General features: G+C 38.8%; 2 protein-coding genes across 2 annotated transcripts; one reads left to right on the plus strand and one right to left on the minus strand.

The window, feature by feature from the left end:
* Nucleotides 1-1281: 1281 nt before the first annotated feature.
* Nucleotides 1282-14025, minus strand: ppp1caa (protein phosphatase 1, catalytic subunit, alpha isozyme a). Its single transcript, XM_042504669.2, has 8 exons — nucleotides 13864-14025; nucleotides 13460-13570; nucleotides 5272-5403; nucleotides 4801-5031; nucleotides 4610-4714; nucleotides 4299-4522; nucleotides 3124-3258; nucleotides 1282-2213 (listed from the first exon to the last, which is right to left on the minus strand). Exons 2-8 carry the CDS (start codon nucleotides 13512-13514, stop codon nucleotides 2097-2099), a joined length of 999 nt encoding a protein of 332 aa, XP_042360603.1. The 5' UTR covers nucleotides 13515-13570; nucleotides 13864-14025; the 3' UTR covers nucleotides 1282-2096.
* Nucleotides 14026-17332: 3307 nt separating this feature from the next.
* On the plus strand, nucleotides 17333-20971 carry cldni (claudin i). The gene is made up of 3 exons (XM_042505672.2): nucleotides 17333-17481; nucleotides 19140-19272; nucleotides 19658-20971. The coding sequence occupies exons 2-3, from the start codon at nucleotides 19141-19143 to the stop codon at nucleotides 20159-20161; spliced, it is 636 nt and encodes a 211-aa protein (XP_042361606.1). The 5' UTR covers nucleotides 17333-17481; nucleotide 19140; the 3' UTR covers nucleotides 20162-20971.
* Nucleotides 20972-20997: the final 26 nt, after the last annotated feature.

Consider the following 20997-nt stretch of genomic DNA (forward strand, 5'->3'; position numbering starts at 1 on the left):
AACGGCCTAATAATGGTGACATTATTGTAACAGAGATGGGTCCTTTTATGAAAGAGCATTTAGAAAGGGGATTTAGTCAGGGGGCGTGCGTTGTTTGAGGGTTCACAGTTGTTACAGGATCTACTTTGATAGTTTTTTATTAAGCGATTTGTTTCACTCAGTCTATGGCTCTTTATGCGTATTTCAACAGCAGACTGCTAAAAGAAAGCAACTCAAAAGATGACTCCTGTCACAAGCAATGCAAGCACTTCCACATTCTTGCTGATATAATTTACATTGCACAATCTAAGAAGCATACAAAATTATCTGCTAGTTTCTGTACAGTGGTGGAGCTGTTCGCCTGGGAGTTACCTGAACTTTAAGCTAGTTTCACTGGTAATTTGCTGTACATGATTAGTGTCATCATGTTTTTCTTACAATAAAACAGTGATTTTGTGCCCAGATCATCCATCAAGTTTCAAGGACTACTGTTAGTAATGTGATCTACTTAGTTCCGTCCGAATGCTGTTTTCAGTGCTCAAGTTCCCAGCTGTAGCTTGCATGCAATTCTCATTCAGTGTGGGTTTAGATTAAAAGAAGCCCACTCTTTGTTTTTATGAAAAACTCAAGTGGTCTTGACTAGAGCACTTAGAATCAGAAAGGTCAGGGCAATGATTCACCATCTCATCTCACTTTCATAGTTTCGCCTTTGATTGCAGAAAAATGTGGAAAACCTTCAAGCCACTTTCTCTCGCGTATGCGGTGTTAAAGTTCAATAGATTAAATGCCAGATAAATAGTGGTACCTACTTGTGCAACATATCAACGGCACATTGTGATATTGTATTTATGTGAAGATTATTGAGCAATAGGAGCTCAGTGACAGAGCCATTCACTTACTGTTCCAGCACGACTTTCTGCTAAACTTCATTAAATACTTGTATTTTATTATAATCAAACAATCACTAGAAAAAAAAAACTTTTGCATTGAAGAGATTCCTAATCAAATATCTTTTTTCTGAGAGCAGCTTTGGACTGTACTCTCCTACAGTCACCGAACATCATCTTTGGCTAAAACACACTGAAGCAACATGGGAAATGCCCTATTGTAAGTATAAACAGGCTAAAATGAAACTTTCCAGCTTTGACGTTGTGGTGAGTCTCATTCATATGACATTTCTTTGCGTTGCTGTATTGCCAATTCAAGCTACCACACTCAAAGACAAGCACAGCCACTGTGCATGGCAAAGGCTGCAGACAAACATGACAAAGCAATGGCAAACACAAAGTGATGATGGCGTAATTCAAATAAATGGTTATTTTTATTCATCTTCAGCTTTCAGTGACCTAAAAACAAAAACAAGAAAAAGCGAAGAAACCAAACCATGTTGATTTCATGTATCTACAAAAAAAACTATTTCACATCCATGACTGTGTTCTTAAATCATTGGTTTTCAAAAAGGAAGAGAAAAAAATCGTATTGTGAATCCGTTTGATTAAAAGATTCACCTGCACATACTGTATATCCACCTGTGTGCCCAGTGTGTATGTGTGTGTGTGTGTGTGTGTGTGGTATGTGCCATTATCATTTGACCGTGCAACTTGACCCCCCCCCCACCCCACCCATCACACAGACATACACAGACCTCTGAAACAGGATGTACAAAAGCTTGTGTTTAGCATTAAACAGTGCAGGGCCTTAACATAAACAGCAAAGGCTCCTCTTTCTCTGCCCCTTCCCCTCCTCCCCTGCACCCAGGATGAAAAGTACATCACAGATGGGCACAAACCCATCTCTACAAAATGACAGGAAAACTGAACAGAGGGTACAAGAGGAAAAAAGAAAAAACAAACATACAGAATACAGCAATTCCCTCTGTATCATTCTCGCTTTTTTCTTTTTTTTTTTTTACACACTCTCCAAAGTGCACGCAAACAGCCAAACAAACAGTTAAAAAATAGTTTTAGAGAGAAAAAAAAAACATAATTAAACCCTGGACACTTTGTCTGCTTTGTTGCTGTTTGGTGACGAGGGAGAAACGAGTTTGGGAGGTAGAGGAAAAAAGAGTGTTGGGCGGACAGGGGGTGGCAGGTTGTGGGAGGGGAATCCAGCGGCTGTTATTTCTTGGCCTTGCCAGCCTTGGCTGAATTTCGCGGCGGGGTGACCGGTCTCCCAGATCCCATTCCTGCCCCTCCGCTATAAGGATACAATTTCTTGTCTGCTGGCTTCAGAATCTGAGAGACACACAAAGACATTCTCATTTGGGTTGGTAGAGACACAAGCAAACCTGTCATGATTGACAGTAGAAACCCTTCTGACTTATTGTTACTAGGAAAAAAGAGCTGAACCCATTCATGAGAATTTATTGAAGGGCAATTTGATTATTTGTTTTTTTAAGAGTTTCTATCATTCTGTAGCTTCCCAGTAGTGATACTGATTCATGACCTAGGTTTCTGCAAAATGTTGTTGCTATAAACCTGTGTTGCATGCTGCTAGGGACACTGCTTCAAAAAACTAATATGACTAACAAACTAAATGATCAATCAGTGGTAGACGAGCAACTCCTGTGCACGATGAGGTAAAATGACTTATTCTGGTAATGACTGGTGAAGGCAAGGTAAAGCAAAACTAATCTAAATATAATGTACACTTAGTGGTATTGATTTTTTATACATTTTGCTGTTGTCCCCATCCACAGCTATGGGACTCCTTTGACAGATTTAGTCATTTTACCTTGCAACTTACCACTGCCTCTGATTTGTTACTTTGTGTTATTGCGTGACTTTCGGGATGAAACTAACGTGGCCTCCAAAGTAGTGCATTGCTCAGCTTCTGTGCCCTGGTTCTCCTGTCTGCTTCTCTGGAAGCGTGCCACCCCTCACTCTCTATGCTTACACTGTCTGCAAACTGCGTTTGTGGAGGACTGAGTGCAGGGAGGGCATCAGCGGTGCAACCTATGGCACTGATTCTTGCTAACGGCTGATTGTAAATTTCCATTTTCGAAAACACTGAAAAGAACACAGATGGACCTGCCCTTCAGTGACCCATAACGGATGATTTTGGTTTGGTACTGGTCACAACAAAAGACATGCATCAAATACAAATATGTTTCATTACAAAATAAAAAGGCTCTGTTTTACACACCTGGAAGGAGCACATGAGTGTCTCATCCACACTCATCATGGCACCGGCATTGTCAAACTCTCCACAATAGTTGGGAGCAGAGAATAAGGTGACAAGTTGCCTCTTGGCGAAAAACTCATAACCGTCTTCTACAACCTGAGGACAGAAATGAGACGGTCAATACCAGAGATGATAAAACAGAAGCAAGAAAATGAACAAATCAGTCAGTTGCTTGTTGGTTTTAGTCCAACCAACACAGGTTCAGGGTCCACAGAGATTCAAACTTTCAAGAATTTTTTTCAATATCAGATTTTCCAAACTGCTGTTTGGTCAGTTAAAAGACAGAGCTTAGGTATGATGCTTTTGTTATCCCTTTTTTGCAAGTGAAACAAAGAAATCTTTATTATAAAAAAATAACTGAACTGTTTTAACGTCATTCAGTTCCTCATTACATTACCTTTAAATAAGCACAAATTCAATAGTACACATTGATGAAAAAACCTTTAACATAACCTGTAACATGAAAAATATATTTTTTTTAAATTGCTGCTTCAAAAGCCTCTTCACTATCTAAAATATATCATAATTCCCTCTCTAATATCTATCTTATATTGCTGTAAAAACATTAACAATTTTCTCCATCAAAAAGTTTCTCACTAAAAACTAATTTCTACAGGATTACACATCATGAAAATACAATTTTGCTCGCCCAGTTGTCATTTTTACTAAGTAAAGCTTGAATGTATCATAATGTTACTCAGTACAATTGGTGGCGCGAGGAAAATACTAGCTAACACTTGCTAAATAAAAACAACCATATCAGGGTAATAAACAGTCCCATGCTTGACACATAAGCAACAAGGTTATCGAAACACTATTGTGAAAGATTCTCACTATGCCAGCAGACAAAAAAATGACATTTATTCCATGTGACTCTGTCCTCGCAGCCCCAGAAACCTTCAGTACCCCCCTTTCCAAAAACTGATCACCACAAATCTCACAAATGACCTATTTTGTATTGAAAACTACTATTTTCACCAAAAAGTGACTCATTTTCACCAATGTAACTTTGTTGAACTGAATTAAATCCCCAATACTGGTACACCACTATTTCTGTCATAAAAAGTAAACAAGGACAAATTCTCTTTTCATAGTTTGATCTGGCAGGGGCACAAGGCCTCCTGGCTAAACATTACCTGATGCGCCCTGCATATTAGGTCCATGTCGTGTTTGTGCAAAAATTTGGCCACCACGTCTGCCCCGAATGTGAAGGAGACGCCACGGTCGTTTTCGCCCCAGCCCAGCACATCTTTGTCTGGGTCCGCCCACAGGAGGTCACACAACAAACCCTGGTCAGGCACGTCTGTGGGTCGCATTACTCTGCGGATCTGCTCCATAGACTGAAGATCAGGAGAGAGGCCTGGAGAGAACCCACGCACCCATCTCAGTCTGGTTTGCATTATCCGTTCTGTATCACCTCATAACATCTTCTATTAACAACACCTACCTCCATGACAGCAGAAGATTTTCTCATCTACAATGGCAGCCACAGGTAAACAGTTGAAGCAGTCTGTGAAGGTCTTCCACAGCTTAATGTTATACCGTCGCTTACCTACCAACAGATCAGGAGAGATGGAAATTCAGTGCAATGGTTAAGAGAACAGATTTGGCACTTTTTCTTGTTTACTCTGCACTTACACTCATCATAAAAGCCATAGATTCGATTGATAGAGGCGCATTCATGGTTTCCACGCAGCAGGAAAAAATTCTCTGGATATTTGATCTTGTAGGCTAGAAGCAGGCAGATAGTCTCCAGTGACTGCTTCCCTCTGTCTACGTAGTCACCGAGGAACAGGTAGTTGCTTTCTGGGGGAAAGCCTCCATATTCAAACAGCCGGAGCAGATCATAGTACTGGCCATGAACATCACCTGCAGAGGGCAGTAGAGGAGTGCAATCAAAACACCACACTTTCACTGCTACTGAGTATAGCAGCTTATCAACTGATACAACTGGCTATTACAGATGAGCAAACTGTCTAGCAAATCATGAGCAAACAGGTGATCATCTTCTCTTGCATCGGTCTGTCGGAGTTGGACCATCTTAGATGGTGTTTCACACTTGGTCTTGATGCATTACTGAAAACCACTGACCACTACATTAAAACTCACCACAGATTTTGAGGGGAGCCTCTAGTTCAAGCAGGATTGGCTGGCTCAGGAAAATTTCACGGGACTTTAGGCAAAGGCCACGGATCTCACTCTCTGTCAGCTGGACATTCTTCCCTGGTCGAGAGCCCTTGACTGAAAAAAAAAGGTAAAGAGGAAAGATGTTTTATGGGAGATGCAACAAGACGCACCTGTACTCAGAGCTGTAAGAAAGTCTGAATGAAGAATGACAGGAGGCACAGCAATGAACGTGATCCTCAGATTTTAAGCCAGACCACCAGCCTGGGAAGTAAACACCTCCCACCAACCAAATGCTGACAAACTCTGTTAGCAATTCAATCTAACAGCCACTTCAGCAGGTAACCAAATTGTTTAAAGGCAATATTATACTTTGCACTTTAAGTTTTGTAAATAATATGTTACTAACACCAGATGCACTTTTATCAAACGAGCATGAGCGTGCAGCATCTGAGAAAACCTGATCAGTGGAAAATAGTCTGACGTTGTCAGCCTTAAAGGCATGTCTTTCTGTTTAGGTGGCAGTTCAAACCCGAGATCAGGAAAAAGCATGAAACCCACATCCCCCGTCTAGCCAACATAGCTGCTGCAAAGACATTGCAAACACGTAATTAGGACTCTCTTAATATGCACTGTTAGGAAACAAAGAATGACACACCATGTGCTGTAATAACACTGTTCCAAATATAAAATAAGGCCAAGAAACGGGCTGTAATATAAAATTAAATCAAGTATAAACTGTATTTATCATGTAATAATGAAGATAACATTCTGTTCCTGGCACTGAGTTACTTTCACTGATGCAATCTGAAGAATTCAGCAGGTTTGTCAAGTCTCTCCTTGTCATCCTTTTTTACACTTAACACACACTCTGAACAGAGCCAAACACAAATCATGATAAAGACTTGGACAAGAAACCCAGCTTATTTTCCTGACAAATTATTTGTCTTACACAGAGCTAAAGAGGGCAACGGTCAACTGAATTCTGAATCATTTATCATCAGTCAGAACAATCAGTGTACGCAATGCTGTCATTCAACAAATGCACACAAAAAAACCCATGAATATGCTGTAGAGACAGAGAGGTGGTAACAGTGCCGAATCGAGGTTTATGTAAAAGGGACAGCCTGCAGGACGGGATGATGGGCGGTATACCATATAGCAGAGATGGTAAATGATTAGCATTTCCATTTTAGTCATTGTTATTGTTTACAAAGGGCTGCCCGCACATACTGTATGTTATATGTCACTCCTGAGGCCAGCATTGTTGTGTTAAATGCCATGATCCTAATGCCTCTTATAGCAATATCAGACTTACATAGTTCTTTTAAATCTTCAGACACATTACATAGGAAAATACATTTAAAAAAATAAAATAAACAAATAAACAATTAGGTTTTTTTTTCTTCTGCAATGCAGGCATGCTTTCTAAAATCACATATCGGAGCAGCATGATGCATGACGCTGTCGTTTAGTTTTTGTAAAATGCAGTGACAACATAATGAAGGGACTTCAAAGTGGCCCTATAATGTAAACTCTATGTGAAAAGGGCCAAAGAAACCCTTCAAGGATTTGAGCAGTCAGGGAACCCACTGTGTCCTGTTGTTGCTGCTGCCAAATCCATCAATCTTTTATCTCCTTAAAAAGCAGACAAACTATGCAAACAATCTATGGAAAATCAACAAAGTAACTTTAGCTAGGTTGCATGTTTTAATCTGTAGCCTATTATGCTCACTTTCCACCAGCTACGTGTTTATAATGTAACGGCAACATAATGAGAACCTCTTTTTTCTCCTACGCTAGCTACTGGAGCTCATGGAGGTGCACTTTGTGGCTCCATGTTTATACTGATTTGTAAAGTGGCTAGCACTTTTGCTGTAGAACTACTTTGCTTAGCAGACGAATGATTATTTGTTAACAATAAATTATTGCATTTTTACTGCGTGCTGTGTGGGCATGGGTAGTATGTAATATTTCATACCTTTCACAAGGGTATACATTTTCAACCAGTACATTTACAGTCCTGTAACTTATCCCTACACCACTAGATGTTCCAGTGTCTTTCAGCTCAGCTGCCTGTTTCATCGGTAGAAACCAGAGACTGAGCTCTGGTGGTACATGCTGTGCACTACATATAATTAGTTTAACTGAAAGTGGAGCGATTGCATTCATGATGATATTGAAAAACATAACTTCGGGACTTCTTATTACCGTGGTATACTGTAACACTGTGATAATACCGCCCAAGCCTGGTGTGGTGTCTTTATTTTATGACACATGGCCAGGTACATGTAGTAACAGTCGTAAAAATAAATTTTGCTTAAATATCAATATATCAATACCGTTTATAATTCAGATAAAATATTTTCACACTGACATGCTAACCATAGCGTGCATACATGTCTCTCATGCGTCTATATCTTAGCACCTGTTTGTCTATTGCGGCCTTATGCAAGACTGCCCCTGATGGAGTTTGGAATCTGGTTTGTTTGTATCACTGACAGAATCAATCAGACCCCCATTCCTACATGTGCTGCCACTGATGCCAAAGCAAATTCCAACACAAACTGTACAACCCTACTAATGAGGAGTCTCATTCCCACCCAACAAATTCCATCACAGCCTACAGAACAGGTAATGTACATATAGCAGAGTGACCTGCCTCCTACTGTCTGTGATGATTATCTTCAGGCTGGGTGTGAACAGAGCTCTCTTTTATATGTTCATGGGATTGATTTAACAGTTGTTAGGTGGTTCACCAGTTAACAGATGAGTAAACAGAGGATTGTATTCACCTTTAATCGCCAAATAATAAAAGTGACGAACATCAAGGGTGAATAATAACAGCAGAACTACACCTATCAGACTAGATGTTTCACAACATTACGTCTGTAATTTTACTTTCTGCTAATGATAAAACTACAGGCAGATTCAAAGACCAAGACAAATACAGAGACACCAATTACTCGTGGTAGTTATCCATCCCCTGAACAAGATATTCCAGTTGAACATTGACAAAAAGAAGTACCACCACATACCCATATTTGTCACGCCTAAAACTAATTTTAAATACACACTACTTCCTTAACAATACACACTACTTACTTCACAAGAAACCAGTATAATCAGATTTAAGGATTCTTCAAGTCCTTAACTAAAGAAAAAGAATACCATTTCCACAGCAGAACAAACCTACATTAACACAGGTGTAGCAGGTGTAACCATCTTTGATTCAAATGAAATGATTAACACAGATATGACATCTTGCTACAGAAGACCAGAGCTGAATCTCACTGATTTATTAATTGTTTGTGAAATGTCAAACAAACAAACAAACTACCTAAGGTGATTTCTTTAAACTACTTTGACCACCAATCAAAAACCCAAAGTAATTCAACATATCATTTCCTGTACTGTACTTTGCTGGACTGTACAACTCTCAACTATACTATACTTTACAGTGATTTGTATTTAAGGATGATTCATACTCAAAACAGTCTACTCATCTGTCTTGACCTTTTCTAATGTTCAGTTTTTTTTAAACTTGTCTAGAGAGGTGTTCAGTTTTATGATCACCTTTGAGGCTGTAGTTGCTTTCTAGTCATCCCAAAACCTCCATTCCCCACAATATTTAGTTTTCCGTCTTTTCACACTCAAATCAGAACTTAAGCACTAAGTAAACTAAAAGTGTAATTGCTCTGATCTGAAAAAAGGCTCTGATGGCTTAACGTAACCTAAAACTTTATATAGTAAATCCTCGGGCTGTGGAGCCCAAAGTAACATAAGAGAAATATGTTCCCATTTCATCCACGGTCAACACTTAGGCTCTGAGATTCTTTGGTGAAATAACTTTACGAAACACTTAACCGTATATTGGCCATGGCTGTATCATTAGGTTCAACATTACAAGTCTGTGATCCAGCAAGTGCTGGTAAGATAGACTGATGTAAGACTCCATTGATGCCATATTTTTCCTCATTGTCCCACGTTTAAAAGGTTTTAAGCACATTTTGTAACTAGGGAATAAATCGAATAGACTCAATATATAAAAAACAAATAGTTGCTTGTGATAGCTACTTTTCATTTTGGAGCCACATTTCCGTGAACTTACATTCCCCATCTTAATAGCTTCTTAGTCTCTCTTCCGTTCGCAATTTGTGAATCTGGCAGAAAGAGTAACACAAGTTACATAATGCAAGACGTAACACACAAATCCACAAAAGTGAGTAATAAAGTATATAATACTTAGTAGATGTGGTAATATAGGTAGATTTGATAAGGTGTTCTTAAGCCCAGTTCAGACTAAAGATTCACAATGAAATGATTGAAACGTGCAACGACTCACAATGCACCAGTCTGCAACGTTTTAAAAACCTGCCAGTTTACACCAGTGACACCAGACAAAGCAGTGTACCATCTCCATAGCAGCTACTCTCTGTACTTTCACTCTGATTTCCAGCTTTTCAGGATCATTTTGTAACTTGATATGATTTGTAGCTTCTTAAACTATGTATGAGGATTGTGAGAGTGAGACCGTTGCTATAGTTGCATTTAATGATGAAATACTGAAAACATTTAAATAATGATTGGCTGATGAAACAGATGGCCTGCCTAATGGTTTAAAAACAGCCGCTGGAGATTTGACCAGCTGAATTGCAGGTGACACCATCAGCCGGCCTGAGTCGAGCTAAGACCAGCCAGTTCACCCTGCTGAAACTTTTTTCTGCTATGTTCTATCACAGTTTCATCTTGTGGTTAATCTCTGGTCTGAACTGGGCTTGACATGTCTCTTCTTACATGTCTCAGTCCAAGGATGATCTAAAAAGTTATGATATAAAGTTATTTCATGATATTTAATTTTTTAAGATCAAATTTAACACTTTTTACACACGGAACAAAGTTTACATAAGTTTACATAAAATGACTACACTTATGCCACCACAGCTCAATTCCTCAAAAGAGGAGTCCATCTACAAGATGCTGTTTCGTTACACTTGCAGGTTTCCTTTGTGGTGAATATATTCTTGTCTCAACCGACAACTGAGTAGCAGGGAGTCGACAATCACAGCATGCATGAAAGAAACATTTGTGACTGATCAGACAGCTTCCACTGATTGGTCAAATCAGTTTCTATGTGAAAACAGAGCTCTTGATTTAATGTACTGGGGAGAGTAATTCAACAGGTAAGACCAATATTGCAAGAAATCAAATACATTTTTGAAATACAAAATCCTGATTTAATTAATTGCAGTTATTATATAATCAATGACACCACATCACTGAGATAAGAAAGGATCAAATTACATTTAAACAATTTGGGAACTAACAAAACTTGCTGCCCTTTAACTGGATAAACTTTGATAAACTGTACCATAGACTGGATGGCTGAAAAATAATCCCCTAACTAACATTTGCTTGTATTCATATGGAAACAGAGGTACTGATCAAGTTTTTCATTTTTACAAGCAGCGAACTGTAACTTGATGCCATGCCTGTCACTCCCTGTGAAGCAAGCAGAGAACCTGGCACTTAATTACAGACCATCTCTAAGGAAAACAAATCCAGTTTAAATAGTGCTTGAAAAGCACTTGGAGAGGGAGGGGGAGCATAGAAATCAACAAATGGGTGTAAAATAATTGCCCTAACCATAAGCGGGAACAAAAAGCAAGGCACCAGACGGGGAAAAGTGGGTATAAATAAATACTGCAGTGCTGCTTGTCACTTTAAACCTGGATTACAGAAGGCTAAGCCCTGACAGAGCTTACTCCAAAGTTAGCCATATAGCCAGTGGGCAACAGCGAGTTTATGAGGGGTACAGACAAAAGGCTTTCCACTACACTGATCAGAAAACAAAGAGCTGGGCCAGCATAACAGTAAAGCCAGTGGGGTGCTGCTGGGAGTGCTGGAATCAACAGTTGGTTAGGTCCAATACTCCTGACTCAGTGTTGGTTGTTCTGGCTGAGCTTATGTGATGTCACGCTCTCCAGACATGCTATTAGCAACACACCCTCCCAGAGTTCACTTAGCTCTGGATCTACACAAGTAATCCAATTGAAACTGCTCATTATCCAAACACATTTAATTGGTTTGGTCTCGAAACACAGTCAGCAAGCACGAGGGTTGTACCTTGTTGTCCCCACAGGAGACTGAGCTGTTGTTGGATGTACAGTAACTTATCAATCTTTTGATGCAGCACCTGTAGTGAGGCAGGTATTCTTCACTAATCTTGAAAAGTGTGGACCAACACAATAGTAACAAAAACTGGCGGGTGGTTGTTCTCAGCAATATGACCACAAACACAGGCAAAAAAAGGTCAAGCGAGTTACATAAGAGGATATAAATACTGCCACTATCAGGCTTGTTTGTCTTCCCCTGCATTTGCCAGACAACCTTATCACGGCCCAAGTATAACAATCCATGTACAAAACACAGCACAGCAGGCAGGGTCCACAGTCAAAGTCAAACTCTCAGGAGGCACTATGACTGCACATGCATATTTGTGAATAATCCCAATCACCTCTACCAGCTCAGCTTAGGTCGATCCTGAAGCGCCTATATATAAGAATGTAAATAAACAAAAGGCTAAGATCCAATCTATTTACAATGTTAGGCCTGGGAGAATTTTCTGTACCCAACATTCACACCCAAAATATCTCCTGATACTGTGACTTAAGGCGCAAGTTTTATGAATCACACTTTGCAGAGGCCACAAGCCTCCTTACCAACACACACAATGTTGCTCCTGGGAAACAGTCACATGAAGAAGTATGCATACCAACATTTCCATAGGGGAAAAACACATAAGTGTACGTGTGAAGCAGGCATAATTTCTGCACCCATTGCACTTGCCTCACAAGGACAACTACAGAGGTCACAACCTTATTTCTTGTGCTCTTTAGTTGAACTGTACAGTCGGTGTGAGGAGATTTATGCTTCTGTTTGATGTCCACAGGGCTCCTGTTACACAATCATCATGTGGATATGAAGATAAAACAGCCCTGTTTTTCCTCACGCACACGCATGCACGCACACACACGCGCACGCACACACACACACACACCTCGAACCATAACAAATCTGTCTCCACACATTGGGAAATGGAGCAATTGTTCATGTCAGATCACCAATCACTCCATATCTGCCTTAAGAACATCTCTTGTTTTGTTTTTTGCAAAACCATACTAGTGCATTTTTACAACCTGAATCATTTATGCATACAATGTTTTACAGTAACAACATAAAAACATCTTTTGAAAATGTCCTTAAATGATATGAGCATTCCATTTATTCCTTCAAAAACAGCAGTGGAGGATCCGAGAAGGCCAAACAGCAGTTTCACACGGCATTACTATGAGCATGTGCCTATCAAAGCATCTTTGTTCCTACACCTCATTAACAAGTCACTCTGGGGAGAGTTGTAGCTGCAAATTGTAATCAGATCCTGAACTGCAAAACAGAAAGCGTAACAACAGCCCCCCCAATGTAACTAAGAAGGTGGGAAAAGGGGCAACAAATGGGGGCAAAAAAACTATGATTACAAGACTGTTCTTACAATAAACCAGTGTCAAAGAGTGCAAACATCTATCCACAAGTCAAAATAATCCCTAGCTGCCATTTCGCAAATAGCCACTCTCAAATCGTCCACATAATAACAGTAATTATTCAGACCAGGCATTTCTCTCACTCTGCATTGAAATACAAGAAATCATCTTCGCCTTGATGGAAAAAGCCAATGTAAAAAAATCATACATCCTAAGCTAATAATGTGTGAAAAGGTGTAATTTGCCTAAGATGTGTGTGATGATGCCTGCTTCTTCGTGGTACCTCACCCTGTAACGTCACCCATATCCCCTTGATTTGCAGACAACACTGTAAAAACGTATCTCTGATGACACAAGTCGGTTGCTATGATTTTAAATTGCCACATGCAAATAATGTTTGCTAAACAATCTGTAAAAACCAGAGCTGATTTGACTACAACCTTTCGTCCATATCCAACCACCGAGCTGGAGAGCACAGCAATCTTAAGTAGGCTAACGTTTCTCCAACATACCGTGCCAACCTTTCATTTAAGCCGATTTACCGAATACATATAACACACATTTCACTACCAACAAGATGTTCAATTATCTATGTAAAGTGCCAGCGACATAGTGGGTTTGATGCTCCTCACCTTCCAAGAGACGCTGAATTATAGAGTCGATGTTTAATTTGTCTGGCTCCGCCATTTTCTTTATTTTCTGACGTTGTCGGGCAGTCAAGACCTTGGTTTTCCGTGTTGCACCTTAGATTTCAAGAACAAAAAACAAAAGAGATGGGAACTGACAGTTACTCGTCATATACGTTTAAATTCACATCGGTTTGCTAACAAGGGCCTCGCAATAGCTAATCGAGCAATGTTACCAAGCTAAAACAATGAATGAGCCTCTGCGAGCTTAAGCTAACCAAGCTAGCTAGGTAGCTATTAGCCAAGTAACGTAAGCTATCCATATAAGCTAGCAGCGGCAAAACTGAAAGGCTAGTTGGCTAGCGTTAGCTGTGTAACATAACTTGTAAACAGATAAAATGTCCCCCAACCTGGTCCTCGGTTTAATGGCAATCCTCCCGGGGTGAATAATGTATAAATATGTATCCTCTGGGCTCAAGCTTGCCCCCTTTCCTTCAGTTTGTCCGGCTCCCTGTACTCTTCCCCCAGGAACTTTAAAAGAGGGCCGTGCCTACTGAAGCGTCTACGGTAACGTAAGAGGCTGAATCAAACCGAGCACATGTTTCTCAGGACACGATTGGTCTGTCTTTGAATTTATGTCGCATTTGATTGGAGGTGTGCTGCGTCTTTTAACCGCCTCCCCAGCCGTTTACAATGGGATCAATGGAGACTGAAGCGAGAGCTCAAAGTGCGCCGCCCAGTGTGTACAAATAGAACTGCAGCTTAAATCCTAAAATATATATATAACGTTCACTGTTGTTACATCTGATTTTGTTTTATTTATTTATTTAAAATTCAAAATTTTAAAATATGGCAACCGTATCCAGTTTTTATGACTCGTAGGGTGGCTTTTAGATTTTCTTTGTTGAAGATGTGTTATAATGCATATGTCGTTTGTAATGCATGTATGTTAATGTTTAGATTGTGTTTAGATTTCCAATGCAAAATTGTGATGTAATATGGAATAATTTCCTTATTAGAAAAATGTCAATCAAATCATATAAATCTTGAAAACAGTTTTTTTTTCTTTTTTATTGTTTTTATATGTTTGTTTTTTATTTGCCCTTTTAAATGTATTTTTTTTGTCTCTTGATAATGACAGTTAAATTTTATTTTATTGTTCGTTATTATTATTTTCTCCTTAATTAGAGGGTGGTTGTGGAGGGTAGGCCTAAGTGGGTAGAGGAAGGTGGGCATCATTATATAATGAACTGGTATCTGCCTACAGTATCTCTGTAAAACTAAATAAAACACACACATGCAAATAATAATAATAATAATAATAATAATAATAATAATAATAATAATAATAATAAAACAATACAACATATTACATTTTCAGAATATACGAGATAATGCACAAATAGAACAATAACAGAAGATACCACACTAGACAAAAATAATATATAACATCCAAAGCTGAATCACTTTTACTGGTCAGGCACACAGTGTACACAAATATACTTGTTTTTTGCATTACTCTCAATGTACTTACTTAACAGTTAGGAACAGGGACGACAAAGCTGAACAAATAAAGGTAAAACATGGACAGGACTACTAGTACACAAGGAGTATACTACATGTACTATATGAAAGAATAGCTGTTTATATAAGTATTACATAAATATATATAAAAAGCACCAATGACCAACACTAAAAAAAATAATACATCTAAAATGTATATACATCTCAAGTGTCCAGTGTGTTGTAAAATATACAATTAATGCAAAGAAACAAATACTGAATAGATATACATGAAGTGGATGATTATGTACACATGTGCATGTTTACTGTGTATACATCATGCAGGATTTATATTCATATATGTATGTTTCTTTGTACATATATATAGTAAAATTATGATCTATAATATTTTTTATGGGAGCAGTGAATGGTTGGTGTTTCAGGGTCATTGCCAGACTGATTTAACTGCTGATCAGAGTGATGGCCACATACTGTGCCCATTGTCCTGTAGGAAAACAAAAATAAGTTTTTTTATTTCTAAATTTACATTTATGAATCAAATAATTGCCAATACCATTATCAAATTTATATAGGTTAACCAAACACTAGATTTTCCCATAAAGTCGTTAAAGATATGATCTATGACAAATCTGCAAGGTATTGCCAGAATTTCTTGGTGTAAGAACAATGCCAGAAGATAGGTGTAAACTAAATATTCATCACAGAGAGAGCAGTTGGTGTTTGTACCTTTGTCAAATTTTTGTATCAAGGCTAGTCACTAGCCAGGTAATATTTATTGAATCATTTTGAAGGACACATCCTTAACCTTATTCATGATACGTTGAAGCATCCAGACGTCCTTCCAATATATACTGATTCCTGTTACATCTCACCTGCCCACATGAAGCTGTCACCTGTGCAGCCAAATCAAATCTAACACACAAGCACTGCAATAAACACCTTTGTCAGGTTAACAGTTTTCAGTTTTTTTACGGCTTAAAATACATTTCCTGTAAATCTGTAATTATTTTTGATTATTTGGTTATAATTCCGGATGGACCAAATGGGAAAATTCTACTTATAATGTGCATAGAACATCTAATATCTATATACCAATAAAAATATGTGCACACAAAAGTATAGATTGTATAAATGCAAAAACAACATTGAATGCTAGTCATTAAATGAAAATGACAGAAAACTGGAAAAATAATTACTATCTTCCATAGTTTAAACAGCATGAAGGTTTCCTATCTGTTCAGTTGTTTTGACTCATAGGTCACCAGCGCAGGTTAGGCAGTTATTAAAATCGTAGTACTTGTACTTTACTTCAGTATTTCATTTTAATGCTGCTTTATACAAAAGGGAAACATCATACTTTCAACTCCAATTACCTGAAAACTTTAACGACGACGATATTTCTGCATTTTACAGTACTTTTACATTTAATGCATCTAATTTTTACCACTAAAACGTCCATGTTTTTACATTGTCAATGCATGGCCTATAATTCTGATGGAGTTAATTGAGGATGTGATATTGTACTTTTAAAAGAAAATCAAATAGCTTTGTTCATTAGAATATAGGATTATTGTTAAGAAATTACAAAATCCACCGGTTTAGAACATATTACAGTTGAAGAGCATTTGTACAAACTCAGCTAATACCTACGTAGTTTAAAATTTCAATCATATTTACATTTATGGTGCCTTGAACATTACTCTGCAAGTGTGTCACACTGTTGCATTTCTAATAGTGTTTATGAAGGATACCCATATTTGGTTTTCGACATTCCTTTTTATGTCCTCATTTTATTTCCATCCCATGATCCATGAAACCATATTGAGTATGTTGCACAAAATTCCTAAACCCACACTGTCTCGGTTTCTAAAATTAGTCTCCTTACGTTCGTCATCACAGTTTCGACACAGGTAGGTGTAGAAGGGATGATCTAAGATGTGCAGGTATGGTAGCCTGGGCGGTATCTATTTGTTTGGACTGGGAGCATACAAAAAAAAAACGGCAGTCTTCTGGATGACTCAGATTTCTTTTTTTTTCTGGTAACCCATGATGGTTACAACCAAAATGATCCACTCAGAATCATCACTGTAACCACAACAACATCTCTGTATAGCTTTTGATCATTTTTAACCAAAGACTGCTGATGCTATTTCATTTTCTCCTGGACACTGAGGTTCATCCACTGTGGTGTGTAAAGTAAAAACTCCTCTGAGCTCCTCAGCAGGTCTAAGATGGAAAAAGAGAGGGAAACATACGTATAGGACAAGTCCAGTCTGGTCTTGAGGTTCCTCCCTCCTGTGTACTCCCCTATTGGAGCTGAGCCCCACCCCACACCTCACATTCCTCTACAAATACCCCATCTTATCACACAGCGTCTGCACAACACTTTTACATCAGAAAACAGCATCTTAAAAACAACGCACAGGCAGGAAGAAAGGAAGAATCTCAAGAAACACCCAATTTTTTAAACTTACCCATCAATTTCAGGGGACACCAAATAAAAGGTAGGAACTTTTTAAATCTAATTTTTAAGAGATTTGATTCTGCAAACGTTTGAAAAGACAGAATAAAAGGATTGGTTGAATAACTTTTAATGGGCACCCGTAAAAGTCATGAAAAGTGCAAATAAACAAATGTGATAGAAGAAAAGAAAACGGGTCTGAAATGCTCAGCAGCATGTTTGGGATTCTTTTCAAAATATATATATATTTAATATGTGATCCTTGCTTTAAGGGACATTTGATAAGATCTTCAATGAATCTCTTAATTTTAAAAAAGAAGTAATTTTGATTAAAACAAAACAGGAACAAAAATATCATTTAGACTCCACTGACCCATATTAGATTAGTTTCAATCTGCTCTGAAAGTTTGAGATCTGGGTCGGGTCACATAAAATTAAAGATATTTTTGTTGTGGTCTAAATCCAGCCCAAGTTATCCTGTCCAACCCTGACTGGGTTGCTTTATTATTGCACTAGAGTTATGGAAAAGAAAGGTGGTCATCTGTGGGACAATTTTTACTGATATTTATGAAAGAATGCAACCCAACTTGCTCTTCTAGGAGTTTTCAGGGATAATTTGATTGGATGGAGAACAATGGGAATGGCTTTGTTGCATGAAAATACATTTATCTTCACTGTATGACAAATAAACATATATCTTAAGAGACTATAAGCATATGTTTAATTTGTTTAGTTTAGTTTAGCACCTACATTTGTCAAATGTGCTTTGTTTGAAGTTATAATTTTGTTCTTTCTGGTTTCCTTTTTCTGATATCCGAACATACAATTTACTAAAATAATGCAATAGCAATTAAACTGGAAGAACATATATTCCTATATTTATAATTTATTTAAGTTCCTCTGACTCATGATTGAAAGTACTTCCCTAAACTGCATCACTTTCAATGACTTTGCATCGTGATTCATAATTAACCAGCCAGGTGTGAGCTCATTTTTCTTCCACCTGTTGCTTTAACTTTAATTTTCACCTGTATTAAGTTGAATCATACAGAAAGTGTGAGATTATGACAGATTTTCCAAGTAAGCAGGTTGGAGGGAGTGCTTTAGCCCGTCCTGGGTGGGGATGGCAGGAGACCAGGACTTGTTGGGACATGAGTTTGTCTTAAAATGTAGCCCGAAGCCATATAATCCTGTGAAGGCCTGTCAGAGGGACTGGGTGTTTGTATGAGTGTGTTTAGCTATGTGATCACACAAAAACCCCCACGGATCAACAGTAACACCACAGTAACAGCAGATAAATGGCTTTTACAACTTGGATCAGAGCAAAGATTTAACAGCTCCTCCTTTCTAACCAGAGGAGGGAAACAGGAAGAGGAACACTCAAACAGCACTGAAGTAGCAGTGCAAAGAATTCAAAGTGTAATTTTAAGTTGAAACAAAAATAAAATTCTTCAGATGTAAGTTGGAAGAAATTTTATCTCAGGAGAGCCAATTAAAAAAAGGCATGCCCCCTCCTCAGATGGCAGGAAATGCAAAGTTGTTGAGCGAAAAAGTCAATTATGTATGCCTCCCCACCCACAAGAAACTGCAGACAAAGATAAAGGCAGAAGAAAATGTGAAGATTGCACAGACAGTGGAAAGATGTGGTAACAAGTGTAATTATCACCCTCTGATTTGTCCCTCCGTCCTCTCCTTTCACAGAATGGGATCTGTCGGAGTTCAAATTGTATGCGTGGCCCTAGGGGTCCTTGGCCTGATCGGGGCCATTGTATGCTGCGCTGTCCCACGCTGGAAAGTGTCCTCCTTCACAGGATCCAACATCGTGACTGCACAGGTAATGAAAACTATCAACCTCTTGTTATGAAAGAATGGGAAAGCCCAACGTACAGTGTCATCATCTGACTGTCCTGGAAGTACCCATCACTAAAAACACCCCCTACACACACACACACACACACACACACAATCCAAAAACACAGCACTCAAACCCACTATGGCTCCTAAATTGATTTACAGGTATTTTAATAAAGGGACAAACACTACAAAACAGCTAAATGGAAGATGGTTATGATTTCTGATACTGTTGTCTAACAAGAAAAGAAAAGGGTGGTATCACCTACATCTGCAGACCAACCAAGATTAAGAAGTATTGTGCTACATTCCACCACTGGACATGACTGTCAAAGCGACTGAAGCTTTCTTCTTCTGTGTGTGAGTAGAGCACACAGGACGGCCTGTGGATGAGTTGTGTGATGCAGAGTACCGGCCAGCAGCAGTGCAAGAGCTACGACTCCCTGCTGGTGTTGCCCTCTGACCTGCAGGCTGCCCGCGCCATGACCATCATCAGCTGCCTGCTCAGTGGCCTCAGCATACTCATCCTCTTCTGCGGAGCCGACTTCACCACCTGCATAGAGAATGAAGATGCCAAGCCCAAGATCAGCCTGGTGGCCGGGGTGGGCATGCTGCTGGCAGGCCTCTTGGTGCTCATCGCTGTCAGCTGGTCCGCCCACAATGTCATACGAGAATTCAACAACCCCTTGGTGGCAGCTTCCCAGAAGAGGGAGCTGGGAGCGTGCATCTTTGTGGGTTGGGGCTCCGGCGTGCTGCTCCTCCTGGCTGGAGGTCTGCTTTGCTGCTTCAGCAGGCCCAGATCTGGCAGCTCCGGAGGAACCGCCAAGTACTACAGCAACAGCGCCTCTGGAGCCAATAAAAACTACGTGTAGTGGCTTAATGAAGGGGACTGGTGTTTGACAGAAAAGATGGGAGGGTGATTTAGTAGGTCAAACAGTAGGGTGCAAGACAGTATATGACACCAGGGGTAGTTTTGGGGAAAACAGAAAAAGTCTCTGTAAATATTCTGATAATAAAAAGTCTGCATTTTTTATTTCTAGATATGCTGGTGATGTTTTAAATCTTAAAGCAGTTTTATTATGAGGTGTTGGGTTATGCATAAGCTTTTTAAAAGTAAAAAAATGGTAACATGCATTATTACAAACAATTTATGATCTTAGAGTTATTTTTCTAAATCTGGGTTGCTGCTTTGACATATACAGTATCATCTGTGATACCGTAGCTGCAAAACAGTTGCATTTTCCTTAATTTTCTTGAAATATTTGACTTCAAAAGTGCCTTTAAAACAATCACACAAGTAGTTATAATAAAAATACTTTAATAATGTAAGATCACACCTCAACATTTAAACTATAAAAGGGCAGTGTGGTCCTTTTAGACACACTAGTGCCTCATATTTTACATAGTTGGATCAGCCATTCTGTCTATATTTAATGTTTAGTCACTTGTCTTTTTTTTTTCATCAGTCTTTGCTGTTTCTATTATTCAGAGTAAGAAAAATTGTCTTTGGCCAAAGGCACCTCAGCAGGCCTCAGGGAACATCTGAGTGCACTTGATTGTCTGATGACACGCACTGAAAGATCCACAATACATTCCAAACATTTTCTGTAATATTTGTTATTGCTAATTTTGTTTTTATTTTGTTGTATCATGATGAGCATTAAATTCTGGTCTATTTCAAACATGTGTTTTGTGTGTATTTGATTTA

The sequence above is a fragment of the Plectropomus leopardus genome, chromosome 18 (genome assembly GCF_026936395.1).
Source record: "Plectropomus leopardus strain MGB_pleo_1.0 chromosome 18, ASM2693639v1, whole genome shotgun sequence".
NCBI classification, from domain to species: Eukaryota; Metazoa; Chordata; class Actinopteri; order Perciformes; family Serranidae; genus Plectropomus; species Plectropomus leopardus.